This window comes from Trichoplusia ni, chromosome 15 (assembly GCF_003590095.1).
Source record: "Trichoplusia ni isolate ovarian cell line Hi5 chromosome 15, tn1, whole genome shotgun sequence".
In the NCBI taxonomy this organism is placed as follows: domain Eukaryota; kingdom Metazoa; phylum Arthropoda; class Insecta; order Lepidoptera; family Noctuidae; genus Trichoplusia; species Trichoplusia ni.
The window spans coordinates 1346843-1362139 of NC_039492.1; the positions used below are offsets into that span (position 1 = coordinate 1346843).

At 38.8% G+C, this 15297-nt stretch overlaps 3 protein-coding genes across 3 annotated transcripts; 2 read left to right on the top strand and 1 right to left on the bottom strand.

The window, feature by feature from the left end:
• Positions 1-368: 368 nt before the first annotated feature.
• LOC113501375 (conserved oligomeric Golgi complex subunit 4-like) lies at positions 369-3329 on the top strand. Its single transcript, XM_026882508.1, has 9 exons — positions 369-455; positions 525-722; positions 877-979; positions 1291-1423; positions 1581-1701; positions 2040-2222; positions 2490-2660; positions 2963-3090; positions 3191-3329. The coding sequence occupies exons 1-9, from the start codon at positions 369-371 to the stop codon at positions 3327-3329; spliced, it is 1263 nt and encodes a 420-aa protein (XP_026738309.1).
• Positions 3330-4211: 882 nt separating this feature from the next.
• Positions 4212-5820, top strand: LOC113501476 (conserved oligomeric Golgi complex subunit 4-like). Its single transcript, XM_026882637.1, has 4 exons — positions 4212-4299; positions 4444-4610; positions 4775-4977; positions 5695-5820. Exons 2-4 carry the CDS (start codon positions 4449-4451, stop codon positions 5735-5737), a joined length of 408 nt encoding a protein of 135 aa, XP_026738438.1. The 5' UTR covers positions 4212-4299; positions 4444-4448; the 3' UTR covers positions 5738-5820.
• Positions 5821-7848: 2028 nt separating this feature from the next.
• LOC113501477 (MARVEL domain-containing protein 1-like) lies at positions 7849-15173 on the bottom strand. The gene is made up of 4 exons (XM_026882638.1): positions 14988-15173; positions 13195-13339; positions 10589-10855; positions 7849-10269 (listed from the first exon to the last, which is right to left on the bottom strand). Exons 2-4 carry the CDS (start codon positions 13327-13329, stop codon positions 10120-10122), a joined length of 552 nt encoding a protein of 183 aa, XP_026738439.1. The 5' UTR covers positions 13330-13339; positions 14988-15173; the 3' UTR covers positions 7849-10119.
• Positions 15174-15297: the final 124 nt, after the last annotated feature.

Here is a 15297-nt window from a genome sequence, read left to right on the forward strand (position 1 = left end):
TATTTATTCAAGGTTTTGAATGTATTTTTAGGCAATGTCAAGATCTGTGTTTAATTGCCACATTACAAAACTTCGACTCAAACATAACAACTTTCGTTGCTAGTTGTAATATATATGCCGTTTATTTTAGGATTTAAATGGGTTACTATTGAAATATTTAGCAAAATAGGAAGTAAATCATTTTTAAGTAAATAATAAAACAAAATTAACACAGATGGACCTGAGAATGAAAACGGTTTTTACAGCGTCGTACATCGTACCTCAGCTGACAACAAAAAAAATGACGTTTGGCTGTTGACGTTTCGGATTTCAGAGCAGTTCTTCGGGTTGTTTGTAAATAATAAAATATTTGATACAGGAGGCGAAGAATGTCGTTAAGCCTTCTTTTAGAAAAGTACGATGTGTCTACAGACGAAGGGTTACAGAAAGCACTCAACGAGATTGAAAAGGAAGAGGTAAGCTGTATAAAAATTTGGTGATGACGGTGGCACTTGTTTAAATTGTTAACAAGTATCATTTTTCAGGCTGAAGTGGATGAGGCCTTATCTGGAGTCTTATCCCGGGCATGTAGCCTAGAGGGTAAGCTACGTACTGCTAGCCAGGCTTATACGAAGCTTGGTGAAGTGAAGGCAGATGCTCAGGTCGCCGCCGACATGGTTGACAAGACTGCCGGTCTTGCGAGGGACGTCAGTGCTAAAGTGCGACAGTTAGACCTTGCCAGAGTAAGTCACAAACCGTTTACTCAAATTTTAACATTATCCACTGATTGCATCAGTTAAAAACCAAAACTAAAGAGTGCCAATCCCATTACTATTTACTCAAATTATCATTCGGGGCTCAGAAATCGATAAGACCATTATCCATTTACTCTTACAGTCTCGAGTAGCTGAGTGCCAACGTCGTGTTCATGACCTCATAGACTTGCAGCTGTGTAGTGCTGGAGTAGAAGCTGCAATCAAGGCACATGACTATGAAACTGGTAAATTATTGTTTAACATAACCTACTAAGTAATCCTACATAAAAACTGCCTTTAGAATACTACTTCGTTTAGAATCATTGTTAGATATTACAGATCCTTGGGCCAAAAAAGTGCCAAGGCAGCAATGGCATCACCAAATATACCACTTTTTTGCAAACACCCCTTATTTTCAATGTACAGAAGGATACAATCATGGCAGTTTCTCTGAGGTTAAGCAATTCTTAGTTTCAATATTAAAACTTAACTTTATTTCACTATATTTTCCTTTATCATTTCTTAGTGGTATCTTAGAATGTGTACCCATCTGTAGGTGCTGGTCACGTGTCCCGCTTCCTGAGCATGGACCCGGGCTCTGTAGCGGCGGCGAGGGCGCGCGGCGCTCCCGACCCCAGGGACGCCATGACACGCGCTGCTAACACTCTGCGCGAACATCTTGTACGCAAGTATGTGCTTATTGCCATTGTATAGTATATTTTAGGATTAGTTCATTAATTGACAGATTTAAAAACATTTCTGAAATTTTGTATACCTCCTAAATAATTCAGTAGTATTGTTAGCACTTGCTTTAAGAGGAAGTCAATAATGTTACTTATTTCTCAGGTTTGAAGAGGCAGCTCGCAAAGAAGACGAGGCTAGTGTGGAGCGGCTATTTAAGCTGTTCCCACAGATAGGTCGCGCAGAGGAAGGCGTAGATTTATTAGCCAAGTATCTTGCCACACAAGTAAGTGGATGTTATACTTAACTTGATTTGAAACTGCAAGTAATGCTGAGTTTTCTGGTAGTTTAAAAATCCTGTAAAAAAATTGGTGCCGGCAGTTCACTGTCGCGTGTTGTGTGGAGGCCGACGTATAAAGAGTGTCGGCCTCTTAGCCTCATATGGGGACCACATCCTTTGCACCGAATGTGGCCCCCTGCCGTGGGTCCTATAATCGGACGACAGACGTGCCATGGACCATAACCTTAGTTAGGGCGGGAGAGCGCGTTCATGTGCGGCTCTCCCACTTGATATTGACGAGAAATTCTGCTATCAGCAAATAACGTTATGAGTGGTGTCCCCAGACGGAGGCGGGCATCCGGCGCGCGTGCGTGGTGTCGGGCGCGGAGGCGGGCGCGGCCGTGTTCGCGGACGCGGTGACGCGCGTGGTGGAGGCGGCGGGCGCCGGCCTGCAGCGCGCCGCCCGCGCCGCCGCGCCGCACGCGCCCGGCCTGCTGCATCGCGCGCTCAGGGCCATACAACCCGCTGTATGTACTTCAATTATTCTACTTCACCTACTACTTGTGTCCATTCACAAATTTTACACAAAAAAATAGTCGTAGCTTTTTATCAGCCAACATATTTAAGCCATTCATCAGCTGGTTGGTACAAAAAGTCGAGCTATGTAAATGTTGTGGCAATTTTCAATATGCTAGACCAAGCAATGTCAAATCCCATTTAAGTTTAACATCAAATCTAAAACTGGCATATTTTGCATAATCAAAAAAGTGTATTAATGATACCCATATTGTCAGGTGTGTGCGGGCGTCCGCCGCGTGTACAATGAGATGGTGATCACCCGGCGCCTGGAGGCGGAGCCCCGCGCCGGCAGCTCCCCGCTGAGCGCGGAGCCCGTACTGGCCGAGCTGGCGCTCACGCACTCCAGGATCTGGCTCTACTTCGCATTCGTCAGGAGGAAGGCCGAGGTCAGATATACTGATCACAAGTTAAAAAGACGCATCAATAGGGCAAATCTGATCGTTATGCGTTAAGATCATGTCACTTCTCAAGTGCTGTGATGAGTTTAGCCTCTGGTTCTATCACTCAGGGTTCGTTCACAAAAATAATACAGAATTTCAATTACTTAGTAAAGAAATGTGAGAGGAAATCTGAATTAAAAAAAATGGTATCTTGAATCCGGCTACACACAGTAAAATTAATCCACTGAATTACTATCAAATTGTAGTAAAACTTCCATTAAACATTCAAAATCACAATTGTATGACAGGCCGACACAGCCGGAGTTAAAGAAGCTGAGAAGAAAGTCTGTATAGATGCAGTTGAAAAGATCATAGCGGAGTGCGACCTCATGCGGACTGCACAGGATATACTAGCACATTATCTAGCTCTGGAAAGGTGAATAACGAAAATATATTAAATTCATTATAGATCTTAAAAATCAGAGTTTCTCGTTTACGAGTTCATACAAATTAATCTGAAATGTTATTAATTTTAGGTATTTCCTGGAGGAGAGTGTAAACAAAGCCTTGAAGTTGGCAACACCACAAGCCGGGGTCACTACGTCAAGTCTCGTCGACGATGTGTTCTTCATAGCCAGGAAAGTAATAAGGTTCGTGTGTAAATATCCGATCTAAAAATAAAAATCAGTAAAAAAGTATACTTGAAAATGGTTTTTCTTATCAAAAGCGTTTGAGACTGTGAGCTACGTGTTTTATTTTGCGTTTAGGTTTATAATTATTTTCATACTATTTCAGCATCCAAACGAAAACTATGTGTTATTAGTTTTAAAGCGATATTTTTGTTTGTTTTGAATTTTTTTTAATACCTTAAAAGTTCGAAAGTAAAAAGTAGGGTATTTAGTATTAGGGATTGGATTGAACATAGTATATATGTGTCGCAGACGCGCGGTGTCGTCGGGCAGCGTGGACGGCGCGTGCGCGGTCCTGAACGAGGTGAGCGCGCAGCTGGAGCGCGGCGCGGCCGGCGCGCTGCGGCGCTGGCTGCGCGCGCCGCCGCACGAGCCGCTGCGGCTGCCCGCGCCCCGCCCCGCGCCCCCCGCGCCCGACCTGGCCGCCAGGCTCAGCCGCGACCTGGACGCGCAGAGGATGCTCTATCTGGTGACTACTCATGCATGGTCGACGGGAAACTTATAATGTTAATTTACAATGGGCAGCATTTTTTTTTACTTAACTCGTTTTATTTATGATTTCGCCTTCGCGCCTCTTAGGCATCGGCTATCTTTAGATAGTTTGAGCATTTATTAACTCATCTACTTTCATAGCAATTTATAAGATGTTTAAGTTATCAATTTGTCAGAAAAATATATAAAAGAAAATGGATCCATTGTCCAGGCGCACATGAACGAGGCGGAGGCGGGCGCGGAGTGGTCGGAGCGCCTGGCGGGCGAGGCGCTGGCGGCGGCGGGCGGGCTGGCGCGCGGCGGCGCCGAGCGGGACAAGCTGGCCTCGTGCGCGGCCGGGCTGGCGGGCGCCGCCGCCGCCTTCCGCGCCGCGCACGACCTGGCGCTGGCCGCGCTGGCCGCCGCGCTGCAGCCGCGCCTGCTGGCCTGGGCCGCCTGCCTGGCGGACCCCGCGCCGCACACCGGTACGCATACATAATATGTAATGAAAAGCGAATACATTCAGTGCACGTCAAGAATGACAAGAACATACGGCGTTACAATATCGTTTTTCAAATAACCATAATTTTGGAATAGACAATATGAAAACAAGTCAATTTTTTTTATAGAGGACATGGAAGACGATGCCGACGCGTTACCACAGGCACTGGAACAGTTCACAGAGACTGCGCGTGCGCATATATCATCTCGTTCAGTAGATACGCTGTTACTGGCAGCCCTAGCTGAAATAGCTGCGCGAGCTGAGGCGGCTATACTGCACAACAAATATGATCGGGTATGTTTGATTAAAATGATTTTATACTACAATCTTTTGATTTTTAGGAATGGACCACTGATCACAACCAGTGCGCAGTAACAGCCGTTAGACAAATGTTTCGTTTGACTGTACATGCGGTGGCTTGTGTGTTGCGTTTATGATATGAGTTGGTCGTGGTGCAGGAGGGCGGGCTGGCCGTGGAGCGTCGCGCGCGCCGCCTGGCGTCGTGGGCGGGCAGCAGCGCGGGGGCGGCGCGGGAGCGCTGCGCCAGGCTCACGCAGGTGGCGGCGCTGCTGGCGCTGGAGCAGGCGGCGCACGCGCGCGACGCGCTGCCCGCCGCGCGCCGCCTCACCGCGCCCGAGGCCCGGGACGTGCTGGCGCGCAGGTACCTCGTGCATGCTGAGCGCGGGACCAGGTGGAGTCGCATCGCTGAGTTGCCGGCACAGAAGGATGCGGCGGAGCGCGGTCGGGAAACCTACCCCAGCGCGCCCGCCATGCGCAGAGCTGCGCATGAACACGCTCTCCCGCCCTTATTAAGGTTCTGAGCGACGGCACGGGAGTGTCCGTCGTCCGATTATAGGACCCACGGCGGGGGACCACATTCGATGCTATGAATGTGGTCCCAATATGAGGCGAGGAGGCCGACGCTCTTTACACGTCGGCTGGTGGAAGCCCGACGTCAGTGTATGAGGAATTGCAACACCTTACCATGCAGCAGTTTTCGTTGAGTCAGTAAGAGTCTGACACTACCCATTTCCTCGAGGCAGTGGGTGTCCATGAGTATTCTCCTTACAAAAAAAAGGGGTCATCGTCCAAATAGAGTCCGTTAGATCGTAACTATTAGGGTCATTTTGAAGTGTATTTTCATAATATCGATTATGAATTCCACGTTTATAAATATTCCATATTGTTTTTATTCGCTCTCAAAGTCGAATTATTAAAAATTACCTGCTCGTTTAAAAATAATCCTGTACTTATAATATTTTTGTTCAAAATCTTACCAACTAGCTCTGCAATCACAACCCTTTATTGAATATTCTTTGTACCAGCGTATTGTTTTAAAGTTATTAACTTTTCATTATAATATAATTTCTTTTTACAGATCGGACTTCAAAATGGAAGAGATCAAGCGCCTGAAGCTGTAGAGTTTATTGTACGACCAATGTTACTATTATAAATTATTTATAGAACCGCATTTAAATAAATATATTTACCTATCTATCTAAAATTTTGTATAAGTCATTCCCTATAGTGCTTTTTTACATACTGGAAAAAGTTACTTTATTGTTTAGTATTACACGAATGCTTCGGCATAAATATGTGCCGATATCGACAAAAACGTTGCCAGGCTACATGGGCTTGGGCGGGTTACGTCGCCACAAAGGTCTCCACACTATGGGAGCCAGCGGACGGACGGCGTCGCCGAGGGCGGCCTAGGAAGCTGTGGTGGGACGATTCAAACGCTTACCGCTTGGGCTGGTTGCTTGTGACCCAAAACAGAAGCGTGGAATGGTTTTGGGGAGGCCTTTACCCAGCATTGGGACGCAGTGGGCTAGAAAAATAAATGCATTGCTCTTTTTGAGCATGGCAGTTTCAAAAGTTGAGTCAAGTCAAAATATGCTTTCGCTCACGAGATTACACTTAACCGTATAAGCACTTTATACCACGAGTCCAAAATCTTTTTTCGAGTCATCAACAAACTGTTATAAATATGTTCCCAATGTAATAAATAGAAGATAAAAAACCCCCGGCCCAAATTAGAAACATGAAGAAAACTAGTCATGACAAATTCAATAAGCCCAAACTCGATGGGTTTCCTAAAAGGTAGACCAGGGTTCCGTCTCCTACCTTCGAGCCCTAAAATCAGACCAGCTCAGTGGTTCCAGAAGACATTAGTGTTTTAAATATCAGATCTATATTTGCTTGCAAGTAAACTGAGCGTGTAACATTCCTATCACACCTAACAAACGACCTGATGACCTTGAACACCTGAACCGATTTCCGTCAAACATAGCTAAGAACACAATCGACTAATATACCGTTCAAACCAAGAAAACCGCATTAAAATCGGATCACCCGTTCGGCAGCTACGATGCCACCGACAGACACATACACACACACACGTCAAACTTATAACACTCCGTCGCTTTTGCGTCGGGGGTTAAAAATAAAACAAAGCAATAATAACTAACACTTTTATTTGATACGTTTTAATATAAACTCCGAAATACAATGAGTAACAGCTAAGTAGTAATAATAATAAGGCAAATACATCGACATGATATCAACAGTGCGGTAATACCTTGTGCATAGAGTAGACGGTAGAGGTAATACATTAAAAAAATAAGCACTGATATACACATAGACCCTCATTTTAAAACCCTTGGATTCTGTCAAGGTTCTTGTCATAAAATTTTAATAAGTTGTATATAAAAACCGTATTAAACTCTGCGAGAGTGTTATTGTGTATTTAAAGTGCTCATTTGTCTTTATAAAAAAAATACACTATTATTTCGTTAGAAAAAATACAATGAATACTATTAATATAATATTAATGATTTATATTCTGTTCTCATAAAATATTTAAATATGGTAAGAGATACGTATAAAATATATTACATTTATTTGTAAGGCACCATTTTGTAAATAAAATAAAAATGTAAATACAATTAAAATATAAGTGTATGAATTCATTGGACAATACAGATATGAAAATACATTTTTAATGTTATTGTTCATGTTTATAAATAATACTTATTTATTGTTAGAAAATATCTTTCGTATCTTATACTAGTAGACTGAGATATTGTTCGAAACAAAAATACTTAAATATTACTGTGTAAAAAAGCAAATGGGGTGAGGTAGAATAAATATCCATCCATGTGTACAAATCTTAAGAAATATTGTAGAAGAAAATGTTATATTGTATTATTATTTTCAAATGTAAAACTTAGAACCCAATCTATACTCTATACTAATATATAAAGCTGAAGAGTTCGTTTGTTTGTTTGAACGCGCTAATCTCAGGAACTACTGGTCCAAATTGAAAAATTATTTTTGTGTTGAATAGATCATTCATCGAGGAAGGCTTTAGGTTATAAACCATCACGCTGCGACTAATAGGAGCAAAGATACAATGGAAAATGTGAAAAAAACAGGGCAGGTATAAATCATAACTTATATTTTCTACCCACGGGGACGAAGTCGCGGGCAACAGCTAGTTATTAAATAAGCTGCTCTCAACTTGTCATGTATATTTTGAACGAATCTTTCCATTAACACGTATAAACGTTTTTTTTTTTCATTCTAGCAATCGTTGCTTGGAAACCAAGTAACCTTTCAGCTATTACAAAACAATGTTTTATTTTCTTTTTCGTCCTTTAGCAGCACCAAAAGTAGTGTAATATAAAACAAACGAAGTTAATAAGAATAACAGCAATACTCTTACACTAATAAATAAACAAATTATAAAATAAAAAATAGCAAGGGTAATTAAGTACCTTAAAATAACACTTACATATGAACGTTAATGATAAAAAGTTAATTAAATAAAATTGACTTTTCATGTTTCAACTAAACAATTATATATTAGAATCTTATAAAGCCTTTAATTAAAAAACAGTATATGTATAAACAACTAGTATACACATGTTCCTGAATCAGTTAAAAATAAAGTCTGAACTCGAAGTCAGGTGGTTATAGCATTATAACTAAATTATTTAACATAAAGTTAATTAACAAAACAAATATAAGTGAACTGGCAATTAGAATATTTAGCGAGCTTAATTTCATTTTTAATGTCATCGTTGTGTTAGTGCAATCAATTGTTTCTTTTATAAACATTATATATTTATGTTTTATTTGCAAGGCACTGTTTATAAGGCTAATTTTAATTTCATTTTGTGTTGAAAAGCCAACACGGTTTAGCCTCAAGATAATACTTCGTTATACCAAAAGGAAAACATTTAAAAGTTGTAATAAAATTTCATCAAGAGTGTAGAAGTAAATAAATACATTAAAAATGCAATATTAGTTATTTAGTCGTTATATGATTTGATATCATCATAGGTACATAGATTCTTTGGTTAACAATAAACAGATTATAACAATGAAAGAGGTTAATCACCAAGTACCTAAACAAATGGAGTATAGCTAGCTCCCTATACCCAGTTACTATAAAAGAAACTGTTTGAGAATTATATTAAGGCACGTGGCACGTTAAAATAGGTTTTTGACTGACTATGAAAAATATAACCCGTCAAGAATGAGAAAGACTTGAGGACAAAGGGCATGCTATTTTGAATAAAAATGGCGAAAATACATATTTATTTTATGAGTTCCAAAAACTAGGCTTTTTCCTTGACTTCCTATGACCTTTTTTCGTACCCCATAGGAAATCAAGACACTTTATTTGTTAAAGTATGGCCATATTAGACAAAACAGAATGAATATGACGTACTACATTATATCTAAATAAGTATTATTAATTTCATCCTCAAACAAATGTAAATACATGCGAAAAAGCTAAAACAGTGTATATTTCAAAACATGATTTATCAGTTGATAAAAGATTGCGTTTATTTTTAAAGCCGTTTGAAGTCAAAGTAAAAGAAACGTGAATGTTCGTTTGTATGATTAATAAGTGCCTCTAAAAATACTGTCAATAACATTTGTCGTAAGTACATGATTTTAGTTTAACTTAACCTAAAAATTATACTTAAATAGCTAGCAATAGACCAGAAGAGCAATTCATTGAGCTTAAGTTATTACCACTACTGTTAGTAGATCATTTTAATTACTATGCCCAACAATGGCACAACAATTTAAGAGAAAAAAAAAAACATTTTATTGTAAGATTGAACATAAAACAATATTTAATTAATAATTATAAATCAACGACTAACAGTAGTGAATTAAACAATCCATCAATTTAAATAGTTAAAAAGATAAAAGTATAATACAAGTAAATTGATCTTACCTCATTTTAAATAATAATTACACTGGCAACATTTAGTGATTTTATTTACATGCAACATTGTTTTTGTGCCCTAGGATATGCAGATATTTCTCACAAATATTTTACCGTGAGAACAACTAAGTGTATTAAGTGTCATCATGTTCCTGTATTCTCAAATATAAGTGCTTTAACAGATATTTTTTTTACGAAATCTAGCATTTCTTAGTGTAACTAATGGGGGTGGTCTTATGACTAGTGTAAAAGCCCTAGAAAGGTGACATCACTACAAACGTCGAAGACAAACATTGAACTGACAAGTCTAAGCTCATTAATTGAATTTTTGCTGAACCTTGACAGGCACTTCCTGACTTCACCAATTTTACTTTAAACCTGTAGTTTATTATTTGTTTATAAATCACGTGTCTTATAAGTGAATACTAATTAATGGATTAGAAACTTACGACTTATCTAAAACAATATTTGAGCTCGTTCATAATCGTCAATGCTTGTAGGAATGTGCCCTGTCTACGACAGCAGCACCCCCGGGTGTGGTGTGGGGGGGGGGGGCAGCTAGTACCCCTCGCGCGGCGGCGGCGCCTCCACGGAGGTGGTCTGCTTGGACACGACGCGCGAGCCCTGCGCCAGCCCGCCCGCGCGCACCGCCGACCACTTCAGGTACGCGTCCACCGCGTACGCCAGCGTCGACACGAAACCGAAGAACTGGACATATTCCAATATTCATTATCAAAGCCGATATAAAACTTGATAACGGTTAAAAGGCCAGATATTCAAATCAAAGCGAAACAGATTGATAGAAGAAATGGTTTCTTTGCAAAAAAATAAAATATCTTCCAAAATAATACGTCACAATTTTGAGATAACTACGATAATGTAGCTACAAAGAATGTTGCTAATGAATCATCATCTAAACCTTTTTTACTACTACTGAGATCAGGCCTATCCAAACCAGCCTTATCAAATATCCCGAACCTTTAATTATAACAGAGAAATACAAAGTACTAATTTGCAAACAACTTACCGCCGCTGCAGAATGAGGATTATCATGGACAGTGGTCGCCAAAATAGACGCCAACAGGTACATGAAAGTCCATAACGCGCAGAAGACAAACTCGATCTTGAGCCAGGGGATCTTGTAGAACTTCTCCAAGATGTGGAACAGGTAGAAGCCGAGCAGGATGCCGGTGAACCAGAAGGCTATCATCGATATCCAGCTGAAGTACGAGCTCTTGCCCAGGAAGCTCCATGATGAACACTGGATGCAGATGAACCCGAGAAGACTGAAGAGCTGGGGACAAATTTTTATATGTACATCGAGAACATTTTGGAAAGCGTTGCCAACCGCTATCAGCCAACTTCTTAAACCCAGTAGAACTTATGGACTTCTTTCGCCCAGGAAAAGGCGAAGGGATGTCTCCTAGTCTCACCGGCCTAAAGCACCGGAATAATTCCCCGTTCCCCATGGACGGTGACAAACCGGGAAAGCTTTCGCGGACTATCGCGATCACCGCCCCCCCCCCATAGCCCTCCACCCTATTCCTAACATTATGCTCACCATGCAAGGGTTGATTAGACTTCGATTAACGTGTGTGAACGTTCTATTGATGTGTGAAATTAAATGCAAAAATGAGCTTAGAGCGAGTAAAGTCACCGCCTTAAATCCAGTAATGGACATGCTGAGATTAAATCCTATAGGTTTTTTTTTTCGAATATTTTACATAATGTTACTCATGTAGGTGAATGTTCTCCTCAAAACACGTCACGAGTCTCTATAATGATCTAAAACGCCGCTATCGTGTGGCGTCTAGTCTGATACGAACATTTATCTCCCGAACATCCTGATTACAACAATTATCCTTGATAATCAAACTCAGGTGTTTTATAGGTTAAACTAGGTTGTGCCTGTTATCAAACTTTCTGTGTAACCTATAGAAAGTTGATATCCATTGGAGGTCACTTAAGAATATTAAATCGGGTAAGTTCCTGCGAGTGAGCGATATTTCCTTCCATATAAGAATAGTTTTATTTTGCAATCTAATAATAGGAAATTCGTTGAATTGTGTTGTAAGAGGTTTGTAGCGTTTAATAAACTTTTTTCTCAATGAAAAAAGACTCCCGCAATGAGGAATATAATCCTTGTCTCACAAATTCTAGTCACCCAGACTCGGTACAAGTGTTCGCGGAACACATAAACGCTTGTCCTGTGCGGGTTCGAACCCACGAAACGTCGCGGTCAGTGGGTTTGGCGTTACCTCCACCGCTGGGCTATCAGTGCATGTTTTTTTAAACAAAACTTGTATTAAATACGTTTTTTTTTTGTTACGATAAAGTCAAGTAAGCAATGAACATAATAGCAAGTATACACATAACAATAGAACCTAAAAAAATCTATTATACGGTTTTAAGAAGAAAAATTATGATTTCAAGATAAAGATATTCGAGCTTTAAATATCGTTATATTACTAAACGATCTGTTAGGCAGGTGGCCGGCTAGCTGCTAACCCACACAGTATCGTCGTTGGGGACTACACAACCAATTACAGTAATAGAATTAGCCGCCTTTAGCAAGGCTCCCCCAAGGCGCTAATCAACATGAAACATGATCAGGGTTGTCAACTCTTTCAGTTAACCTAATTTTTTCGTTTGTATCGTAACTAGGGTGGCGTGTTGTATTACACATTAATTAGGTCAATTTTGTAACGACATACAGTACAGTATGAATTTTAAAATTGATAAATGACGAATAATGACGATATTAGAATATTTATAGAATTATATCCACTTCATGTAACGATAATTCATGCAAACATGACTAATTCATATTTCTGCCAGGTTATTCATAACACCAAAAGTGATCGCGAATATATGCTTTACTTATAACAAGATTTTGCGACAACCCTACCAAAAAGCCTTACGTCACGAGACGGTCCACCGATCACTAAGATAAGTTGACATTGTCGACAATTCAACATTGAAATTCGCCTCTAAGGACAACCTTTGACCTATGACGTGTTTCTAAACATGTCTTCTAATAAAATAATCACGGCTCTTTACACACCTGCTTGGTATACTAATTTTATTGCATTTTACCTTAACATACTTTTACGAATTTATACCCACATTAGACTGATAGACTGCCGCAAAGACTGTCTGTTTTAAAAAGACTCTTGTTAGCAAATGGCTCTCAATGGGTCATGCCCATATATGCTAACAAGAGTCCTTTGAGAGAGAGATATATTATAAGCATTCACTAAATATTTTTATAATAACTATCGTGAGACTGATTCATTATTAAATGATGTAACGGTTTACTCACGCGTATTTATCGGGGTAGCCCGAGTAGTTTCGGAGTTCGACTCGCGATCCCGCCGCGTCTGCTCATGATTAAGGACTCCGGTTGGGTCCGAAACTAGTCGGGCTACCCCGATAAATACGCGTGAGTAAACCGTTACATCATTTAATAATTCACTAAATAGCAAAATTAACTTTACAATGAAAAAATTGTTTTAAAACAAAATAATTGGATTTACGCACATACATTACTAAGCTCATTACACTAAAATTCATATACTGAGACGCAGGAAACAATATTTATAATAAAATTTATAAAATGATTATGATACTTACAACTTGTACGGCCTTTAATATCCCTGGTACAGTCTTCAAGTAAGAGGGGTCAAACCGTATGTTGGTCTGGACGGCCGTGCTCGACGTCACCGTCGTCGTCGTTGTGTGTTGCCCAGGGAATCCTCCATCCGCCATTTTTGCTTATCTGGGAAAGAATTAAAAAAACATTATTTATTTCATGCCTATACATAGCTTTTGCACTAAAGTCCAATCTTCATCAAAGACAGAATCGTGGATCACTCGAATTTTTGTCCTATGGAGGATTCAGAACTGTGACATGTCACACAGTGAGTTTGGTGGACTCGGCTATCTAAGGAAATGTTATATAATATAGAATTATAAGCATGGCATTCAGTGGAATCTAGTGGTACTTGAAGCAAACCATACTAAAGAAAAAAGAGTGAAAAGTGAAATAATTTTCATTAAAACATTTCTTAGAACTAAAGTAACTAACTTATATATTATTTATATACTGAGTATGAATAATTAATGACATCACAACCAGAGTATGTAGGTGGATAGACCTTCAAAGGAGTTTCTATACTGAACCATATAATTATAATAAAATTGTTATTTATGTAATAGACAGAAGGTGTGTATTACAACAGGTGTGATATTCTGCAGGTCTTTAGTCATATAATTGTACTGAAAAAAGATGATTTTTCATCACAAGTATTAAGAGGTAAATAATGACTCAAATGCAATAAAATACAAGGAAATAAACACAATGAAAACAAGTATTCGTGTTTTTCTTAATCTAACAAAAAGAATCACCCTCAAGGCCACCATCTTACAAATAATTATTTTAAATAAAACATTTTTTAATTATTTTATGCATCATGTAAAAAGAAAATGTTTAATAACATTAAAAAAATGTATTCTTCTATTAATCATCACAATGATAAGATGATGTTTAAATCTTTTGTAAATATACTAAAAAAGATGGCTGAGTAATCCACCCACAATTTGATAATTTAAAAAAAATGATCGTTTTCTACAGGTTTATCAATTATCTTTTGATGTCTGGAAAAATATAACATTGAGAACAGTAAAAATAAAATTAAATACTTGGGTTTAAAAACATTTGTGCCTATTTTTCTCTTAAATCCTCTTTAAAGCAGACTCATTGTAGGACTTATACAAATTGTAAAACACAGTTTGGTGAAACAAATAGGAAAATGATAAAACTCACTAATCATGACATGTAAGCAATACACGGCAGATAAGCCTGATAAAATTCATAATTGATTCATAATTCATAGAACTCTATTGTGTGGGTTTTTCAGTTCTTATCTCAAATATTCTCAATTTAACAAAAATATTGATTAATAATAATATGTAACTTCACATGTTGGCTGTATGTGTAAAGGTCTGGTATGGGAAAGAAAGTAACTGGTACTTCCATGTATTGATGTATAGCAAAGAGAAAGTTGTTTACAATTACTCCTCCCACAACTAAAGATAATCAATACCCTTTTTAACGCATTTGTGCATGGGCATGACCTCTTCAGTACTTTTATATGAAATTAAAAATTCACAGCCAAAAAATGGGCGGTACCATTAATTACACGATAACAAACTCAATTTATCAGTAAATTAATTAAAGGTCAAAAGTTTTACTTTATTATTTTTGTTATCATATAGACATTTAGATTTCAGTTTGGTTAACTAGCACGTTTGATAGCGTTAGCGGCCTGTCATCACTTAAAATAGCAATATTGAGCAACACACAGCAGAAATAAACACATAACATTGCTTTTTACACAGAAATACTTTTTGACTGTTTTACTCACATTTTAATAGTCACGCTTAGATAGGTACACCACACAAACTTTTCCTTCGTTATTTACTTTATTACACACCGATCTACACTTTGTAAATTATGAATTAAATTTGTAAAATTATATCAGATGTTAAACGAATACGAGAAATACGACCCGACAATCCTCAGATCTGTGACAAACGTCAACATTGAAATTGTTCAAATGTGTCGTATCGTAGTGCTAAACTTTAATGTAGCGTTCACTTTTAACAACACTGCAATGGCATTTCAATAAAACCATCTTCCCGAAGGCAATTTGATTCATTGAAAGAAAATGAAGT

What these genes read in the sequence shown, in the direction of transcription:
- LOC113501375 (XM_026882508.1), top strand. Translation starts at nt 369, where the DNA reads ATGTCGTTAAGCCTTCTTTTAGAAAAGTACGATGTGTCTACAGACGAA. An exon ending in CCAAGTATCTTGCCACACAA is followed by an intron (nt 1,702 to 2,039) that starts GTAAGTGGATGT and finishes TGGTGTCCCCAG; the next exon opens with ACGGAGGCGGGCATCCGGCG. An exon ending in TCGTCAGGAGGAAGGCCGAG is followed by an intron (nt 2,661 to 2,962) that starts GTCAGATATACT and finishes ATTGTATGACAG; the next exon opens with GCCGACACAGCCGGAGTTAA.
- LOC113501477 (XM_026882638.1), bottom strand. Translation starts at nt 13,329, where the DNA reads ATGGCGGATGGAGGATTCCCTGGGCAACACACAACGACGACGACGGTG. An exon ending in TATTAAAGGCCGTACAAGTT is followed by an intron (nt 10,856 to 13,194) that starts GTAAGTATCATA and finishes ATTTGTCCCCAG; the next exon opens with CTCTTCAGTCTTCTCGGGTT. An exon ending in ATCCTCATTCTGCAGCGGCG is followed by an intron (nt 10,270 to 10,588) that starts GTAAGTTGTTTG and finishes GAATATGTCCAG; the next exon opens with TTCTTCGGTTTCGTGTCGAC.
- LOC113501476 (XM_026882637.1), top strand. Translation starts at nt 4,449, where the DNA reads ATGGAAGACGATGCCGACGCGTTACCACAGGCACTGGAACAGTTCACA. An exon ending in TGCACAACAAATATGATCGG is followed by an intron (nt 4,611 to 4,774) that starts GTATGTTTGATT and finishes GTCGTGGTGCAG; the next exon opens with GAGGGCGGGCTGGCCGTGGA. An exon ending in CGGGACGTGCTGGCGCGCAG is followed by an intron (nt 4,978 to 5,694) that starts GTACCTCGTGCA and finishes TTCTTTTTACAG; the next exon opens with ATCGGACTTCAAAATGGAAG.